The sequence below is a fragment of the Oncorhynchus clarkii genome, chromosome 18 (assembly GCF_045791955.1).
Source record: "Oncorhynchus clarkii lewisi isolate Uvic-CL-2024 chromosome 18, UVic_Ocla_1.0, whole genome shotgun sequence".
NCBI classification, from domain to species: domain Eukaryota; kingdom Metazoa; phylum Chordata; class Actinopteri; order Salmoniformes; family Salmonidae; genus Oncorhynchus; species Oncorhynchus clarkii.
This window is the reverse complement of record NC_092164.1, coordinates 15,117,468-15,134,161: the sequence shown is the minus strand read 5'-3', so window position 1 is coordinate 15,134,161 and position 16,694 is coordinate 15,117,468. Positions and strand designations below refer to the sequence as shown.

At 42.4% G+C, this 16,694-nt stretch overlaps 2 protein-coding genes across 2 annotated transcripts; both read right to left on the bottom strand.

The window, feature by feature from the left end:
• Positions 1-323: 323 nt before the first annotated feature.
• Positions 324-2,885, bottom strand: LOC139372251 (deleted in lymphocytic leukemia 7). Its single transcript, XM_071112019.1, has 2 exons — positions 2,595-2,885; positions 324-530 (listed from the first exon to the last, which is right to left on the bottom strand). The coding sequence occupies exons 1-2, from the start codon at positions 2,883-2,885 to the stop codon at positions 324-326; spliced, it is 498 nt and encodes a 165-aa protein (XP_070968120.1).
• On the bottom strand, positions 1,457-9,072 carry LOC139373061 (guanylate cyclase soluble subunit beta-2-like). Its single transcript, XM_071113105.1, has 16 exons — positions 8,619-9,072; positions 8,446-8,519; positions 8,264-8,358; positions 7,680-7,840; positions 7,469-7,568; positions 7,194-7,399; positions 6,867-6,981; positions 6,650-6,753; positions 6,330-6,546; positions 6,036-6,232; positions 5,830-5,953; positions 5,511-5,659; positions 5,229-5,375; positions 4,958-5,112; positions 4,672-4,859; positions 1,457-4,491 (listed from the first exon to the last, which is right to left on the bottom strand). Exons 1-16 carry the CDS (start codon positions 8,619-8,621, stop codon positions 4,319-4,321), a joined length of 2,208 nt encoding a protein of 735 aa, XP_070969206.1. The 5' UTR covers positions 8,622-9,072; the 3' UTR covers positions 1,457-4,318.
• Between the last annotated feature and the right edge of the window lie 7,622 nt (positions 9,073-16,694).

The window sequence follows — 16,694 nt, the reverse complement described above, 5'->3', positions numbered from 1 at the left end:
TATTACCCAATGAAACATAATTATACTTTGTAAAGGCCAACCCACCGTGGGCAGGTCTACAGTACACAACTGTTGGGAACTGGAATTACTGGTAGGTTTTTCAAACTGACAAACTTCAGGCCTTTAAGGAGGATTTGTATAAAACACTTTGCATAACACACATGTTTGTCCCAGTATAATTTCTTCTGACATTCCTTTTTACAAAGGAGGCCTACATAGTGGCACCTCCAATAATTTGAAATAAAATAAATTATTTAAAAAGTACATTCAAGTAAACAATAGGCTATCAACCCTGAGATTAGGTAAAGTGAGATATTAGCTACTCAGATTTCAGGGAAGCTCAGATATATCTCTTCAAGCGTGCGTGATGTCTGAACGGCCACGGGATGGTTCACGTTGATGAGAGAAGACACCAGACTGTCCACCATGGCTTTTAAACAGTCCTGCAGATCTCTAAGGTCCCGGTCCTTCTGACAGTCAGAGTCCCTCATTGCCATGCGCACACAGATGTTCCTCAGCTCTATGCTTTCCTAGGTGGAGAGAGTAGAGGCACAACGAGCCAGATATTAGAACAACGAGCCAGATATTTCACCGGATGTATATATGTGAAGTATCAGGTTGGCGTTTCCACTCAGTACCAAATATGGTGATGAGAGGAAACCCAGTGGCCGGCAGTGGGAGTAGATGGAGCGAGATGGATTTTGGCTGATGAAACCAAATCTCATACAATTTCCAAAACTAAAATCTATAACAAACAGAATGGATTGAGTTTTGTAGACTTTACACTTTGCCAAAGTTTTAAAAATGGTGTTGTTTAGGAGTGCAAGGGAGACTTGAGTTCTTGCACATGCACATTTCACAGAGTAGGCATTCCCTAACGGAAATATGCAAATAAATGCTAGATTGAGCCAATAGGTTCTCACTAGCTCGTGCTTGGCTCTGTTCACCTCCTTGCTTGTTTTGCCCACTATGATTTATTTGCTCCCATTGGAAACGACAGGCTCTGGTCTATCTTGGGTTAGTTATAAAACATATTTAGTAGAGGCGTCCGCATACATAGGTTCGGTTTGCTCCTAGCAGAACTCGGCTAGGCGAACATCTCTGCTCGCATACTCCCGATGACCTTTGTTCGAAAAAAATGAAAAAGCGGCAATATTACTATTGTTTGTCGCTCGTCTCGTCATAGCAACAACAGAGCCAGTACAGTTCCTCAAAATAGCTTCAATTAATTAAGGTAAATCAAGAAATCTGTAACAAATTGACATTTTTTTAAATGTCTATTTACATCTAGATGTTTGGTGCAGTACTTCTCTAGTGAAGTAATGTGCATGAAAACTAGTCAGACTAGACTGATGGGCTCTTGCCACAGATGATTTGTTTACATCGCAGTTTAGGATAACTAATGTGGACTAATCCACATAAATATTTGTTAACTAATAAAGTAAGAGAAGCAATGTTTCCTCAAAATGTTTATTTCACTGAGCAAATTTCAACTTCCAGCTCGAGTTTACTGTGAACACTGAGGCTGTACCCGCTTTAAGTTAAGTTTCAGACAGTGTTCAAGTTGGCTACTGTGGCTATTTGATCATAACATAGGCCTACCAGTGTGACCTACCATCAAAAACAACTGAGAAAATGCATTCCATAACATTTGAACTTGGAAATGGCTGTTCTATCATTCAGCCTACAGTAGTAGCCAATGTGTTGTGTTCAATGTAGGCCAACATTCCATGAGACCTTTGAAAAATAAAAAAAATCTGGGTTTGACATTATCCTGTTTATCCACTTGTCCTTTAGACAAGGAGGTGACTGAAAATGTTCTTGTTGTTTGATGCAAGAAACCACTTTACAAAATGAAATGCATTATTATTACCATACCATTATTATTACAGAATCGGCTCTAGATTTGCTTTTAAATATGTCTAGAAATGTACACGTTTTGTGCTCTTGTAGGAAGCAATCACTTTGTGGCTGTGGTAACTAGTGACGACCGTTTAGACACTCTGGTAAGAGCAGAAAAGGAATGTTGTTTGTACACTCTTTGTTTGTTCTTTCTATATTTGACATTTTGAATGGCTTTACAATAGAAAACATAAAGGTTAGGATAACGTACGTGTCAGGTTAGAATTATTAACGGTTAAAGTTAAGAAAAGGGTTAGGCTTAGCTACAATTGTCAACAACTGTTGTCCCGACATAAAATAAACGGCCACAGACCAATGGCTAGCATCAATTGGTGTAACTTGATATCAAGAAACACCTATATCAGAAAACGCCCCTAATTGCGGTCTGCAATTATACCCTTCACGAAAAAAAACCCAAAACGTCACAAAAACGTAGTCATAATATATCCGTGAACTGTTTCGACTGGGAAGCTTTTACGTCTAGCCAACATGATTCAGTCATAACAAATGCAGTTTCTTTTTAACATATACAAAATATTTGTATATTCATACAATATTGTTTTCTCATTCATAATCATTATTCTAATCTCTAGCCTATCAACCAAATAGAAAGATATCAAACTTTTTGTCAAATTATGCAAACAATCACTCGCCAAGAAATTAGAATTTCATATAAGGGATAAAACACTCACTTTAGGGTGCAGAAATGTCCTCAGATCCTGAAACAAACTATGACTGATTTCTTCCTCGACTGTGAGTATTTGGGTTAGAATATCGATTAGCTGCGTAATGACACTTTCACGCGCCTTTTCTGCTATTGTGCGGGCCGCTGCTGACGAGTCGTGGATGGTTGTCACTTGTTTTTCTAGTCCAAGTTTACTGGGCCTACTGATCGCTGTTTGGTGAGGGCGCACATTCTGTAGCAACTTCAGTGCTTCTGTTTGGTGCTCCATGGGACTGTACTGCAACGTTGCTGTCTCCATTTGGGCCCCTCTCTGTGTCGCTGCCTGTAGCGCGATTGCACCTAGGTGCGCTTAAAAGTCACAAGAGTCTCCACCTCTCCCACTCACGCGTCAATTGTTGTGCTATCGCTGGTATTTGTGGTAATTAAATGTTAATGACAGCCACTTTCCCAACATACACACACATACATAGACACACACACACCACATGACACTTTTTCTCAACTGTTATCTGTTTACTTTAGTCAGCGAAAAAGGCCACAGGGAGTTGGAAAATTAGGAACCAGACCTAAACTAAACACGTCTAACTGTACAAGGTTTAGGCTATATAAGATCCCACATCAACACCTCCTTATGCAGATTACAGTTACTGTGTTCTCATGATTAGCATCTGGAAAGGCTGAGAGGAGAGAAAGGAGACGTTCCTTGCTGTTGTCTAGCAAACCCCAAACTATAAAAAATGAAATGTAACCTTTATTTAACTTGGCAAGCCAGTTAAGAACAAATTCGTATTTACAATGACGCTAGGCCAAATGTGCACCGCCCTATGGGACTCCCAATCACGGCCGGATGTGATGCAGCTTGGAATTGAACCAGGGACTGTAGTGACGCCACTTGCACTGAGATGCAGTGCCTTAGACCGCTGTGCCACTCGGGATCCCAAAATGACAGCATCTCTATTCAATAGATTCGTCTCTCTGCTATCTCTCTGCTATCGAATACAAGCCTGGGGGGCATGTATTAGCTATGGCAGAGTTCTGGTGTTGACAGCAGCTGCACATGAAGCTTGTCTTTTCTATAATGGCTGCTACCTTTCCTCGTCTCTTATTTCATTTACACTCATTTGAAGGCTCAGGAAAGTGCTAATGAGGGAAAGGCAATGATGCACCGACAAGGTGTCCCCACCCCATGGCAACCCCAGGTGTCCCCACCCCATGGCAACCCCAGGTGTCCCCACCCCATGGCAACCCCAGGTGTCCCCACCCCATGGCAAACCCAGGTGTCCCCCAGCAGGCGGCAGTCACCACAACAACACAGAGCTCACCCAGGAGTCTCCCACAGATTGAATCAACCTATTTAGAATATCTAAAGATCATCATGTTAATGTGGTTACAATGTTGCATCAACGTGGAGACCATTGGATCATCAACAAAAATTTGAGATACCGATTTATTACTTTCTGTCTACAGTATTTATAAAACTTCCCACTGGGCACACAGTGGTTGAATCAACGTTGTTTCCACGTCATTTCAATGAAATTACGTTGAACCAGCATTGAATAGACATTGAATTGACATCTGTGCCCAGTGGGTTAGCAAGCATGTGTAGAAACATTGTTGATTCTTTGGAAACTGTCAGAACTAGCATGCCTTTGTGGAGTTCAACATTTCATTTCCTAAATGGTCTCAGATTTTCAAATGATGTGCTTCCAAATGGAGTCCAACTCCACATACTTAGAGCAGTCGGCAGAATCGTGAGTTCATGTCGTTGAGGTGGCCCTTTTGAAAAGGTGTAGTGTCTCCCAGAAAAGGTGTGTCTTCGTTGGTGAGGTCACCCGAAGAAGAAGCAGATGCCATGGTTTGGCCATTCGTTTCTTCCTTTCTCACACTGTCTGGTTCTTCTGTGTCTAAATGGGACAAGAAAACCTCCTTTATCTGGCTGTATCATATGAATCTGAATATTTCATATCTTCTGATATGTAATGAAGGCTGTATAACTTGTCCAATAATAAACACATTTTGTTGTTTAATAACCTTTTTTTTTCTCCCTACTAGCTAGCAATTTGAACAAACCCAAATTGCCTAACCTCTCTCGCTCTCTCCCGCCCCCTGCTGGTTGTCTCTGTACACGCAGGGCTCTCCTGTCCCTCTGGCCATGATGGTGTCCTCAGACACACACAGGTTCTGCATCAGGAAGTAGGTGGTCATCAGGCCTTTCCCCTTCACCTGGATCTCTCCTCTTTCCAGGATGTCAAAGCCCTTATCTTCCAGCGCACTGCAGATAGGTATAGTTAGAGAGAATCAGAACCATAAGAACTAAGTTCTTCGGCCAACTATATTGGCAAATCTGAATGGGAGCCATGTTGGCACTACCTGTATGTGAAGGGGCTGAGGTGTATGTGGTCAGGCACTCCGTGACTCTCCATGCGGGAGGCAGTGTTGACCGTATCTCCAAACAGGCAGTATCGAGGCATCTTGTCCCCTACCACACCAGCCAGCACTGGACCTGTGTGCAGACCCACCCGAATCTAGCACACACACACACACACACACACACACACACACACACACACACACACAGTCACTTTAAATCACAATTCAATAGCTTCATTAAAGAACAGCTCATTTTGGACTATAAAGTCACCTGGATGGGTTGCCCAGTGATAGGGTTGGTCACCTCCCGGGCAGCGATACGCATACCCAGGGCAAAGTTGGCCACCCGCTCTGCATGACTGTCAGCTGGAATGGGAACCCCACCCACCACCATGTAGGCGTCTCCAATAGTCTCCACCTGGAAGAGCCGAGGCGTTCATAGCACTCATTGAAAGGTTGGCTGCATCTCAAGAATTGTCCTTCCCTTATCTCCTCTCCTTCATTCAACCTTTAATTTACCCCTTCATGTACCTCTCTCTTTCTCTCTGTATACCTTGTACACGTCATGGACGCTGGTAAGGCGGTCGAACTTGGAGTACATGGAGTTGAGCATGTTGACGATCTGGATGGGCTCGCAGGCAGCACAGATATTGGTGAAGGTGACCACATCACTGAACAGGATGGTGCACACCTGGAACTCACCTGAAATAGAGGGAGAAGGGGGAAGCAGAGATGTTTGTAACGGCCACACTTTTCATCACACAGGTCTTCTAGCTCATTTGAACAGTAGAACAAAATGAAAGGCAGCAGATATGCTGGCCCTGTCTGGAGGACCAGGTAGATATGGAATTAGGCAGACATTGCCATCGTACCTGCTTCCACCCTCTTGCCCTCCTTCAGCTGGTTGGCTACGTGGCGAGGCAACATGGCGTAGAGCAGAGTCTCAGTCTTCTTCTTCTCCTCCTCCAGGTGGCGTGAGAGGATCCTCAGCTCCTCCTATGAAATTAAAACATGATAGACAAAGAGGATGAGAAAACAGTGAGATGAGAAACAGACAAAGAAGGAGAGATGTATGTGCCTTTTTGCGCTCCAGCTGATTGGACAGCTCCATCTCGGCCAGACGCTGTTGGTTAAGCAGGATGAGGTCCCGGGTGGTGTCGTGCTGGGCGATGTCGGAGATGTGCAGACCCCTCTCCTCCAACTCCTGCAGGCTGCGCAGCTTCGGGGAGCACAGGTACACCATACAGCCCAGAGACTCCATCCACACCATCTGACCTGGGTACAGGGGAGTTATTCAGTGATACCATGGACACAATGCAGAGTCAACCTGCATAATCAGACATCGGATCCGAGAAGGGGAGTTTGACTGAACCTCTGAGTTTGAGCATGGACTGATGCTGAGAGGCCAGCGGCACCATCTCCCGTCTGGTCTTCAGGACAAACTGGCTGTTGATGAACTTCCTGATGCTCTCGATGTTGAAGGTCACCTGCGGATGGACAATGCTGAAGTACTCATCCAGACGGCTGTCCATCGTCTGCAGCCCAGGGACAAACTTCTGGATGTTAATCCCAGTCTGCTTCACCTTGAGCTGGGCACACATAGAGAAGAGTACTGGTAACAATGTACCAATAGGACTAATAGCTGCTTAATTATTGTTTTGCATAAACTTAGAAAGATACAAGTTGCCTTACCTGTTTATCAAAGACAATGTGGAAAGGGAAGGCATTGCAGAAAGCTTGTTCCTCCATCCACAGCTTATCTGGGTAGCAGGGTGTGAACGACTTCAGAAGGTTCTCTGTGGGGGGGGCACAGAAGAATCGTTCTCATTAGATGTTCTCATATCTACATGAAAGCGTCCAACAAACTTTGCTTTTGTAGTGAACACTTCAAGTAAAGAAAGAGCCCGACCTTTTCCAAACATGACAACGCTCCTAACCATGTCCCAGCGTGATCTTTTCCCAGCAGGGCAGTGGGGCAGACTGGCACACCTGGCTCTCATCCTCTCCAATGCCTCTGCCTGATGCTGTTACCAGACCAGAGGAATACACCAGAGATCTCACAATAAACCCCTAGAGGCCACAGTGTCTGCTGGGTGTAGACTACTTTGCTCTTATTTTTTTTACCCTCTAGACCTCATTCTACTTTCATTCCATTATAAACATGTAATACTTAAACACTGCTACTTGACTCTTGTTTTGAATCATGACAAATTTAAATAAAAAATAAACTTCTCACCCTCCTATCAATCTCCTCATCCTCCTTGGTTACCTCCTTCTTTTCTCTTTGGGGCCGGAAATCCCTCTTTGACCCTCGGCTCCTCTGAGAGACCAGGAAGACCACATGCTCTTTCTTCCCTGTGCGCTCGTCCTCCTCTGATTGGTTAAGGATGGTCATGCTCACTTCGCTGTCAAAGAAGTCTTTGGCCACCGCCTCAATGATGCCTGCACAGAGAGAAAAGAGATAACCTCCTTAGATTAAAGGTACACTTTAGGTATGGATGATTACCGTACCTGGCACAATGTGATATAGGCCTTTCCTGTCCGAGTAGTAATGAAGCAACATCCTCCCATCATCGTTCTTCTCCACACGGAACGAGGGAGCGTTCATCTCCTGGAAGAAGGATATTTATTGCCTACATCATCTTTTTTTAAATATCTGGGCTCTAATGGATTGAAATATGTAGTAGTTGATCCATTGTAGAGGCCGTAAAGAGAAGGTCACCTGGTAGGAGAGAGCCAGGTAGCTGTGAAGGGCATCCAGGTTCTCAATGAATTCCACCAGGTTCCCCCCTAGCGTACGCAGCATAGTGTCGTACCCCGCCATCTTACAGAAGCTGAAGAAGTACTCCCCGAAAAGCTTCAGCACCACCTCAGAAGGCATGTCTGTGGCCACAACACCACCACATCATCATCATTGTCATCACTATATCATCACCAACTGTCAAACTAAATGGTGCCTATCTATCCCCTTAGTTTGGGACTGTAGACTGTCCCGTAATTCTAACCCTGACACCGTGTCATGTCCACAGGCTCTGGGGTGACCCCGGGGGTACAGGACACCTGGGCCACACTTGGGTCACCTGTGCCACACCTGGAGGGCCTCAGCAGGGACATTGTTAACACCTGACCTCACCTGGAGGGCCTCAGCAGGGACGTTGTTAACACCTGGCCAAACACACCCCCTTCCCTGAGGAGGTAGACACTCCTAACCACTGATATAAGGGTATCAAAAACACTGACCTGTGTTTCTGGTTCAAGATTAAACACTGTTATAGAATTGTAAAGAACGTAGAGACTGGTACTTACCCAGCATAGTACATGCTTCCTGCACCAGACGCAGAGTTATGACATCATCGTATATCTCATAAGTCATGAACGTGTCCTGGACCTCTGCCAGGGTCCTGAAGAGATAGAGAGAATTGGCATACTCATGTCCTGAATCGTTTCAAATTTACATCAACAGTTACTTAGTACACAAAATACCAGACCTCAGTTTCTCCCATGTTTCTTCACCAAATTTCTCAATTACCAGAGATTTCAGACAGGTGTTTATGAATCCGTACTGCGAACACAAACAGCGAAGAAGAAGAGAGCGATATGAGATATCATAGTTGTCTAAAGCAAAACTAGAATGACTTGATGTTAAAATCAACAAACTCACCATCTCTCTGGTATCTCTCTGTCCTCGTCCTCCTGGTTTGTACTCTCTATGTACAGAACCCCTAACTCCTCTCTCTCTCTCTCACACACACACACACACACACACACACACACACACACACACACACACACACACACACGATTACACTGCCACCATATGGTGAGAATTAGACATTACATGGCATCCAGTCCCATCTTCTTGTTGCATGAATCCTATCTTCAATTCTTCCAATTATTTTATTATTCTCAATGTGTATTCTTTCTCTTGGTAGTTGATCAAATCAGTAGAGGCTGCTGAGGGGAGGACAGCTCATAATAATGTCTGGAACTGAGTGAATGGAATGACATCAAACACATGGAAACCACACGTTTGATGTATTTGATACCATTCTGCCTATTTCTGCTCCAGCAATTACCACAAGCCTGTCTTCCCCAATTAAGGTGCCACCAACCTCCTGTGGATACAATATACACTGAGTGTACAACATATTACATAAAATGATCAAGTGAATCCAGGTGAAAGCTATGTTATTTTATTGACGTAATCTGTTAAATCCACTTCAATCAGTGTAGATGAAGGGGAGGAGACAGGTTAAAGAAGGATTTTTAAGCCTTGAGATAATTGAGACATGGATTGTGCATGTGTGCAAGACAAAAGATGTAAGTGCCTTTGAACGGGAGATGGTAGTAGGTGCCAGGCACACTGGTTTGTGTCATGATCTGCAACGATGCAGGGTTTTTCACGCCCAAAAGTTTACCATCTGTATCAGGAATGGTCCACTACCAGAAGGACATCCACCCAACTTAACCCAACTGTGGGAAGTATGAAGTCAACATGGGCCAGCATCCATGTAGAACGCTTTCGACACCTTGTAGAGTCCATACCCCGACAAATTGAGGCTGTTCTGAAGGCAAAAGGGGGTGCAACTCAATAGTATGTGTTCCTAATGTTTTGTAGGTCTGTATATCAGTAGTATAGAACACACACAGTTGCCTGAACTGTTATTGGTTGGAAGTCCTTGTCCATCGTCCTAAAATAGTGTCCAGGTCAATGTTACAGGCTGCATGTGAGATTAAGGGTTAACAGCCTCATTAGGAATTTGGTCTATTTTAAGTAAATAACTGCATTTCAGTCTTTGGATGCAAAAGGAAGCTATTTTATTTTTCTAATATATTATGACTTGACATAGTCTGCAAAAACCATAAACAGTTGTAAAGTTTAGATGTCTGTCTTTTTCGAGCGTTTCCATGACTGAACACACAGATTAGGCCCTGCATTTTGTAGTGGCAAGATAAACTACACTGTTGTGTTTTGAATCCCAACGCTTTCAAATAAACAATTATGATTGCGCTGCCTATGCTTTCCCACGAGCTATAAATGCTGTTGTTCCCCCAATACATTTTTACAAGTGTCACAACACATCACGTGTAACACAAGACAAAACAAAACAAGACAAGACACTAAATTGTAAAAACTTCCTACTTCCTGGTATGCTTTCCAAAAAACATATGGCTCCCTAAAATAAAGTGTGAACTGACGCAAAGTTACTTTGATCGTTGCTGTAAAAGGTGGATTAGTGCTCAGGATCAAAGTAACGTCCATGTTCAGTTTGTCTGGAAATTTCCAGACCCCTCAAGGAGGGTCAAATGCCAAGGTGATTTGGAATCAAACAAACATTGATTTTTAGTGAACCAACACGTGAACCAACTCCTTTTTTTAAACTAACATAAAATTGCTCTGACATTACGTCACAGCAATTTTCATTTTACAATGATCATAACAGTTGGCAGTATTTCCTGTTCGTCTTTAATTCAATGTACTTTTCCAAAAGAAATCCCCTCTTTCAGTAAAGTGCTTATGCGCGGTGTGTAACCAGAGACAGTAGAGAAATCCTTCCCAGACCATCTCTGGTGTAACTCCAGGAAGTGAAGAACCAATAGCCTACAGCTGATTCAAGTGCAGCATTGCCAAAGGTGAAGCAGGTAAGACCTTGAACGTTTATTTCTTTAAATACTGAGTTTGTACGATCGACAACAAATCACAGCCATTCTCAACGCTTTTTGTGTTATATGGGTTTTGTAATCAGCGTGAGTCATTTGACATGGAGGGCAACGCAATGACAATGGTGTAACTGATAAGGTAGAGATACTAAAACACGGCGAAAATACAGCTTAGAGCATGGAGGCTTTTCAGTTGTAATTCGAGTAACACTTCAACTACAGCAGAACATACGGTATAAACTTATACTATATTTACTGTCTTGTTCTACACAGGGATGTTGTGTGAAAGCGCACTCTGGGGCATGGATCACCATGAAGACTTGGCGAGAGAACTCACTCCTGCTCACGCGTCCCTATCAGAGCCAACATCAGACCGGGGTAGTTTCTACCCTCATCTCTCCGAATGCGCCAACATTGGTTGATGCCAGGGAAAATATGGAAAACCATACAATGAAAGAGGCGGTGAAACAGAGATCGGCTCATCAAGAAAATGGACTGGTCCCAGGAGACCAACTAGTGAGGAATATGGCATCACCCCATTCTACAGAGCGATTTGGACCAACAGGGAGAGGGAAGTCATCGGGAGCCGGACGGACACTGGTACCCTGTCAGATTTCATCTCCAAGTCTCTCGCAGAGTCGCACTAAAAACTATGTAGTGTAAAGCTTGCCTCTTCATTCTCCATGGACATATTTAACAGTGGCTTATGGAACAATGTTATTTATTTTGTATGTCATTTCACTATCCTTCATAACCTATGCTTTTTCGCTGACACGATCGCCAGTTGTACGGTGTTTCCTCCGACACAATGGTGGGGCTGGCTTTCGGCGAGCAGTGTGTCAAGTAGCAGTGTGGCTTGTCAGGGTCGTGTTTCGGAGGACGCATGACTTTCGACCTTCGCCTCTCAGGAGTAGGTACGGGAGTTGTAGCGATGCGACAAGACTGTAACTACCAATTGGATATCACGAACATGTGGAGAAAAAGTGGTAAAAAGTACAAACAAAAATTATAATAACCTGTTCTTGATATCCTGTTTAACCCTTCCTGTGAATTAAATAGCCCTATAGGCCTATTGCTTATTGCATTTGTTTGATTGAAGGATGTTCATTTATTGACTAAATGTGCAGTGTTTATACATTGTTCCTTCAACTATTTATTATTGATGGAGACGAAGCCAGCCTTAAAATTCACCATCACTGGAACACTGTAACATAATGGCATGGAATGAATCCTGTACTCTATTCTGTGTTGATGTTATTAACCAATAGGGATAGAATAGGCCTGCACTTGTTTCTTATCATTATTCCTTTCCATTCAATGTAGGTCCATTCCAGATAGTGAAGATAGATATTTAGGTCTATGAAATATCTATCTAGGTCTATGAAAATACTGTAGATGTTAGTTACCATAACTGCCCTCAGATCCAGGTTCATAAGGAAGCACTTACGAGAGTAAAATGTAGTTGTACATTTATGTTCAGTCATTTTACTTAGAAACAGAACACCATATTTTGCTAAAATGTTCTGAAAGTAGCTGTTGTCACTCCACCAGAAAACAAGTCTTGACTATTCAATGATTACTACCATTCATATGGGCACAACATACAGGGCCTTCAGAAACTATTCATGGCCCTTGACTTATTTCACATTTAGTTGTATTTCTATTTATTAGGGATCCCCATTAGCTGCTGTACTTTAAAGGGCCAGCCCTGCTGCCTTGTTCTGAGCCAACTGTCATTTTCACCTGACCACACTACTAAACAGTAGTCTAGGTGCGCCAAAACTAGAGCCTGTAGGACCTGCCTTGATGATAGTGTTGTTAAGAAGGCAGAGCAGTGCTTTATTATGGACAGACTTCTCCCCATTTTAGCTACTGTTGTAAACTGTTTTGACCTTGACAGTTTACTATCCAGGGTTACTCCAAGCAGTTTAGTCACCTCAACTTGCTCAATTTCCACATTACTCATTACAAGACGTAGTTGAGGTTTAGGGTTTAGTGAATGATTTGTTCCAAATACAATGCTTTTAGTTTTAGAAATATTTAGGACTAGCTTATTCCTTGCTACAAATTTTAAAACTAACTGCAGCTCTTTGTTAAGTGTTGCAGTCATTTCAGTTGCTGTAGTAGCTGACGTGTATAGTGTTGAGTCATCCGCATACATAGACACACTGGCCTTACTCAAAGCCAGTGGCATGTCGTTAGTAAAGATTGAAAAAAGCAAGGGGCCTAAACAGCTACCCCGTGGAATTCATGATTCTACCTTGATTGTGCTTGAGAGGCTTCCATTAAAGAACACCCTCTGTGTTCTGTTAGACAAGTAACTCTTTATCCACATTATAGCAGGGGGTGTAAAGCCATAACACATACGCTTTTCCAGCAGCAGACTCAAAGCTGCACTGAAGTCTAACAAGACAGCCCCCACGATCATTTTATCATCAATTTCTCTCAGCCAATCATCAGTCATTTGTGTAAGCAATGTGCTTGTTGAGTGTCCTTCCCTATAAGTGTGCTGAAAGTCTGTTGTCAAAGTCTGTTGCCTGAATTCAAAATTGATTAAATATATTTTTTAATCCTCACCCATCTACACACAATACCCCGTAATGACAAAGTGAAAACATGTTTTTAGAAATTCTTGAAAATTAAGTACAGAAATATCTAATTCACGTAAGTATTCACATCCTTGAGTCACCTTTGGCAGTGATTGCAACTGTGAGTCTTTCTGGGTAAGTGTCTAATAGCTTTGCACACCTGGATTGTACAGTATTTGCCCATTATTATTTTTTTAATTCTTCAAGCTCTGTCAAGTTGGTTGTTGATCATTGTTAGACAGCCATTTTCAAAGCTTGCCATAGATTTTCAAGACGATTTTAAGTCAAAACTGTAATTAGGCCACTTAGGATCATTCAATGTCATCTTGGTAAGCAACTCAGCGTATATTTGGCCCTGTGTTTTAGGTTACCCATAAAACCATGCATGAAAATATGAAGATAATACTAAGTGGTGTGTTGTGTTGGATTTGCCCAAACATAACACTTTGTATTCAAGACATAAAGTTAATGTATTTGCCACATTTTTTGCAGTTGTACTTTTTTGCCGTGTTGCAAACAGGATGCATGTTTTGGAATATTTTTATTCTGTAATGGCTTCCATCTTTTCATTCTGTCATTTGGGTTAGTAGTGTAGAGTAACTACAATGTTGTTGATCCATTCTCAGATTTCTCCTATCACAGCCATTGAACTCTGTAACTATTTTAATGTCACCATTAGCCTCATGGTCAGATCACTGAGAGATTTCTTTCCTCTCTGGCAACTGAGTTTGAAGGGAGGCCTGTATATTTGCAGTGACTAGATGTATTGATACAGCATCCAGAGTGTAATTAATAACTTCACCATGCTCAAAGGGATATTCAATGTCTGCTTTTTTAAATTTTTACCAATCTACCAATAGGTCAAATCAAATCCAATCAAGCTTTATTTATACAGCACATTTCAGACATGGAATGCAATGCAATGTGCTTTACAGGTAAAAAAAAATAATGACACCCAACTGAACAACCAAAAAGAACCCTAAGGAAAAGCAAAGCTAAAAATATATTTTTTAAATATGTCCACAGTTTTGCCCCGGTGTAATGTGTTCTCTCCATCTGGTCTTTGTCAGTACCCATGCTGTAGCATTCTGTATGTTTTGCAGTTGGCCAATGGCTTTTTTGGGTAGACCAGACAGAAGAGCATGAATTAAAATGTGCGACTAGATTCTCTCTTTGTGATTTGGCTCCAACAATAAGTACCTTGATCTTATGATGATTTAGCTGGAGGACGTTGTGAGCTATCCAAGTATTTAATCACTAATACAGTCTAATAATTTATCCTTGGAGCTAAAATCCTTTTGTGACACACAAAATAAAGTTGCATATCGTCTGCGTAGCAGTGGAAATCAATGCTGTGCTTTCTGATAATGCTGCCAAGGGGTAACATATATAAACTGAACAGTACCGGACCCAAAATCAAACCATGTGGAAGGCACATGTGATATGAATTTTTATGTTACAAAAAAACACTTGACTGGTTAAATAGATCCTAAAACAATTTAGAACTGGACCGGAGAAGCCAACCCACCTCTCTAGTCTTTCCAGAAGGACATCATGGTCAACAGTGTCAAATGCAGCACCTTATTCTAAGAGTACAAGGACAGAAAGTTGTTTGGCATCTGTGTTGGCTCTCAGATCATTTACCACTTTAACTAAGACTGTCTCTGTGCTGTGGTGGGCATAAAAACACAGATTAGAATTGTTCAAAAATACAGTTGGCACTTAAAAAAGCATTTAGCTGTTCGAACACTAATTTCACCAGAATTTTGCTTAAGAATGGAAAGTTGGAGATTTGCCCCAAAATTGCTAAGAGTTGAATAATAGACAACTTTTCTTCAGAAGGGGTTTCACCCTAACAGTTTTTAGTGCAGTGGGGAAAGTGCCTGTGAACACGTCATCAAACTTCTAATCAGATCTTGCTTGACTGATACCAAGCCTAATGTTATCTAATCTTATCTCTGAAATACGCTGCAAACTCATTACATTTGGATGTGGAGGAAAGTGCTGCTCTTATTGAAGTCTCCCCTCGGACTACAGCTTTTCATGCTCTATCAGAAAAGGAAAAAGTGGAGGGGGACAGCCTCTATTTTCAGTAATGCTCTCAGCTGCTCTTATTGAAGTCTCCCCCCGGACTACAGCTTTTCATGCTCTATCAGAAAAGGAAAAAGTGGAGGGGGACAGCCTCTATTTTCAGTAATGCTCTCAGCTGTAAGGACTTTTCGTTTGGCGACTTTGGGTTTTTTGAGCATCATGCTATACTGTTTAAATGTCAGCCACAATTGCTGGCCATAAGACTCAATAGGCCACCAAAGCACTGCCCCACTTTCTTTACTGATTTATCTGAACTCTTGTCTATTGGTCTTGAGAACTATGATAAAATCATTAAATTTTTTATTTTACCTTTATTTAACTAGGCAAGTCAGTTAAGAACAAATTCTTATTTTCAATGACAGCCTAGGAACAGTGTTCAGGGGCAGAACTTGGATGGGCTTACTCTGTGTGAAATAATATTGTTTAACATGATTTTTAAGAGACTGCATTTCAGTGCTAGAGGCGTCACTACATACACCCTGGTTCGAATGCAAGCTGTATCACAACCGGCCGTGATTGGGAGTCCCATAGGGCGGTGCAAAATTGGCTCCGCGTCGCCTGGGTTTGGCCGGTGTAGGCCATCATTGTAAATAAGAATTAGTTCTTAACTGACTTGCCTAGTTAAATAAAACATACAATTATCTGTTTGGTCCCTCAGTCAAGCATTGAATTTTAAACACAGATTCAACCACAATGACCAGGGAAGTTTTCCAATGCCTCGCAAAGAAGGGCACCTGGCCACTCTTCATCTATCAGCGAATATCTGTGGACCGACCAAGGTCCACTGTCACCCAGGAGCCTGTGTCCATGACATCGACTCCCTCCTGCCCACGGTTCTGGCCAACTACTCCAATAATGACACAGGTTTTAACGACCTGGTAGTGCTCCAGTTCTCCTTGTCAGAATAAGCAACAGAGGACTTGGAAATCATATCAACTCCTGCAGAAAAGGCACTATGGTTATTGTGAGTAACCTAACTGATGTTCCTTTAACTCCGCCTTCTAGTGAGTTGATACAAACTGTTATCTCCTACCATTCTGATAAAACGTGGTTGTAATGTTAATAATTTGTTTTTTATTCCATTGGTCACCTCGAGGCGGGTGGCATTGGGGCGGCAGGGTAGCCTAGTGGTTAGAGCGTTGGGGGTTTGAACTTGCAACCTTCCGGTTACTAGTCCAACGCTCTAACCACTAGGCTACCCTGCCGCCCCAATGCCATCTGCCTCGAGGTGACCAATGGAATAAAAAACAAATTATTAACATTACAACCACGTTTTATCAGAATGGTAGGAGATAACAGTTTGTATCAACTCACTAGAAGGCGGAGTTAAAGGAACATCAGTTAGGTTACTCACAATAACCATAGTGCCTTTTCTGCAGGAGTTGATATGATTTCCA

Excerpts from the sequence above, each read along its gene's own strand:
- LOC139372251 (XM_071112019.1), bottom strand. The coding sequence starts at position 2,885 with ATGGAGACAGCAACGTTGCAGTACAGTCCCATGGAGCACCAAACAGAA. Across the intron at positions 531-2,594 it reads GGACATTTCTGCACCCTAAA|GAAAGCATAGAGCTGAGGAA; the intron begins GTGAGTGTTTTA and ends CTCTCCACCTAG.
- LOC139373061 (XM_071113105.1), bottom strand. Across the intron at positions 5,660-5,829 it reads GGGCAAGAGGGTGGAAGCAG|GTGAGTTCCAGGTGTGCACC; the intron begins GTACGATGGCAA and ends CCTCTATTTCAG. Across the intron at positions 4,860-4,957 it reads CTCAGCCCCTTCACATACAG|TGCGCTGGAAGATAAGGGCT; the intron begins GTAGTGCCAACA and ends ACCTATCTGCAG.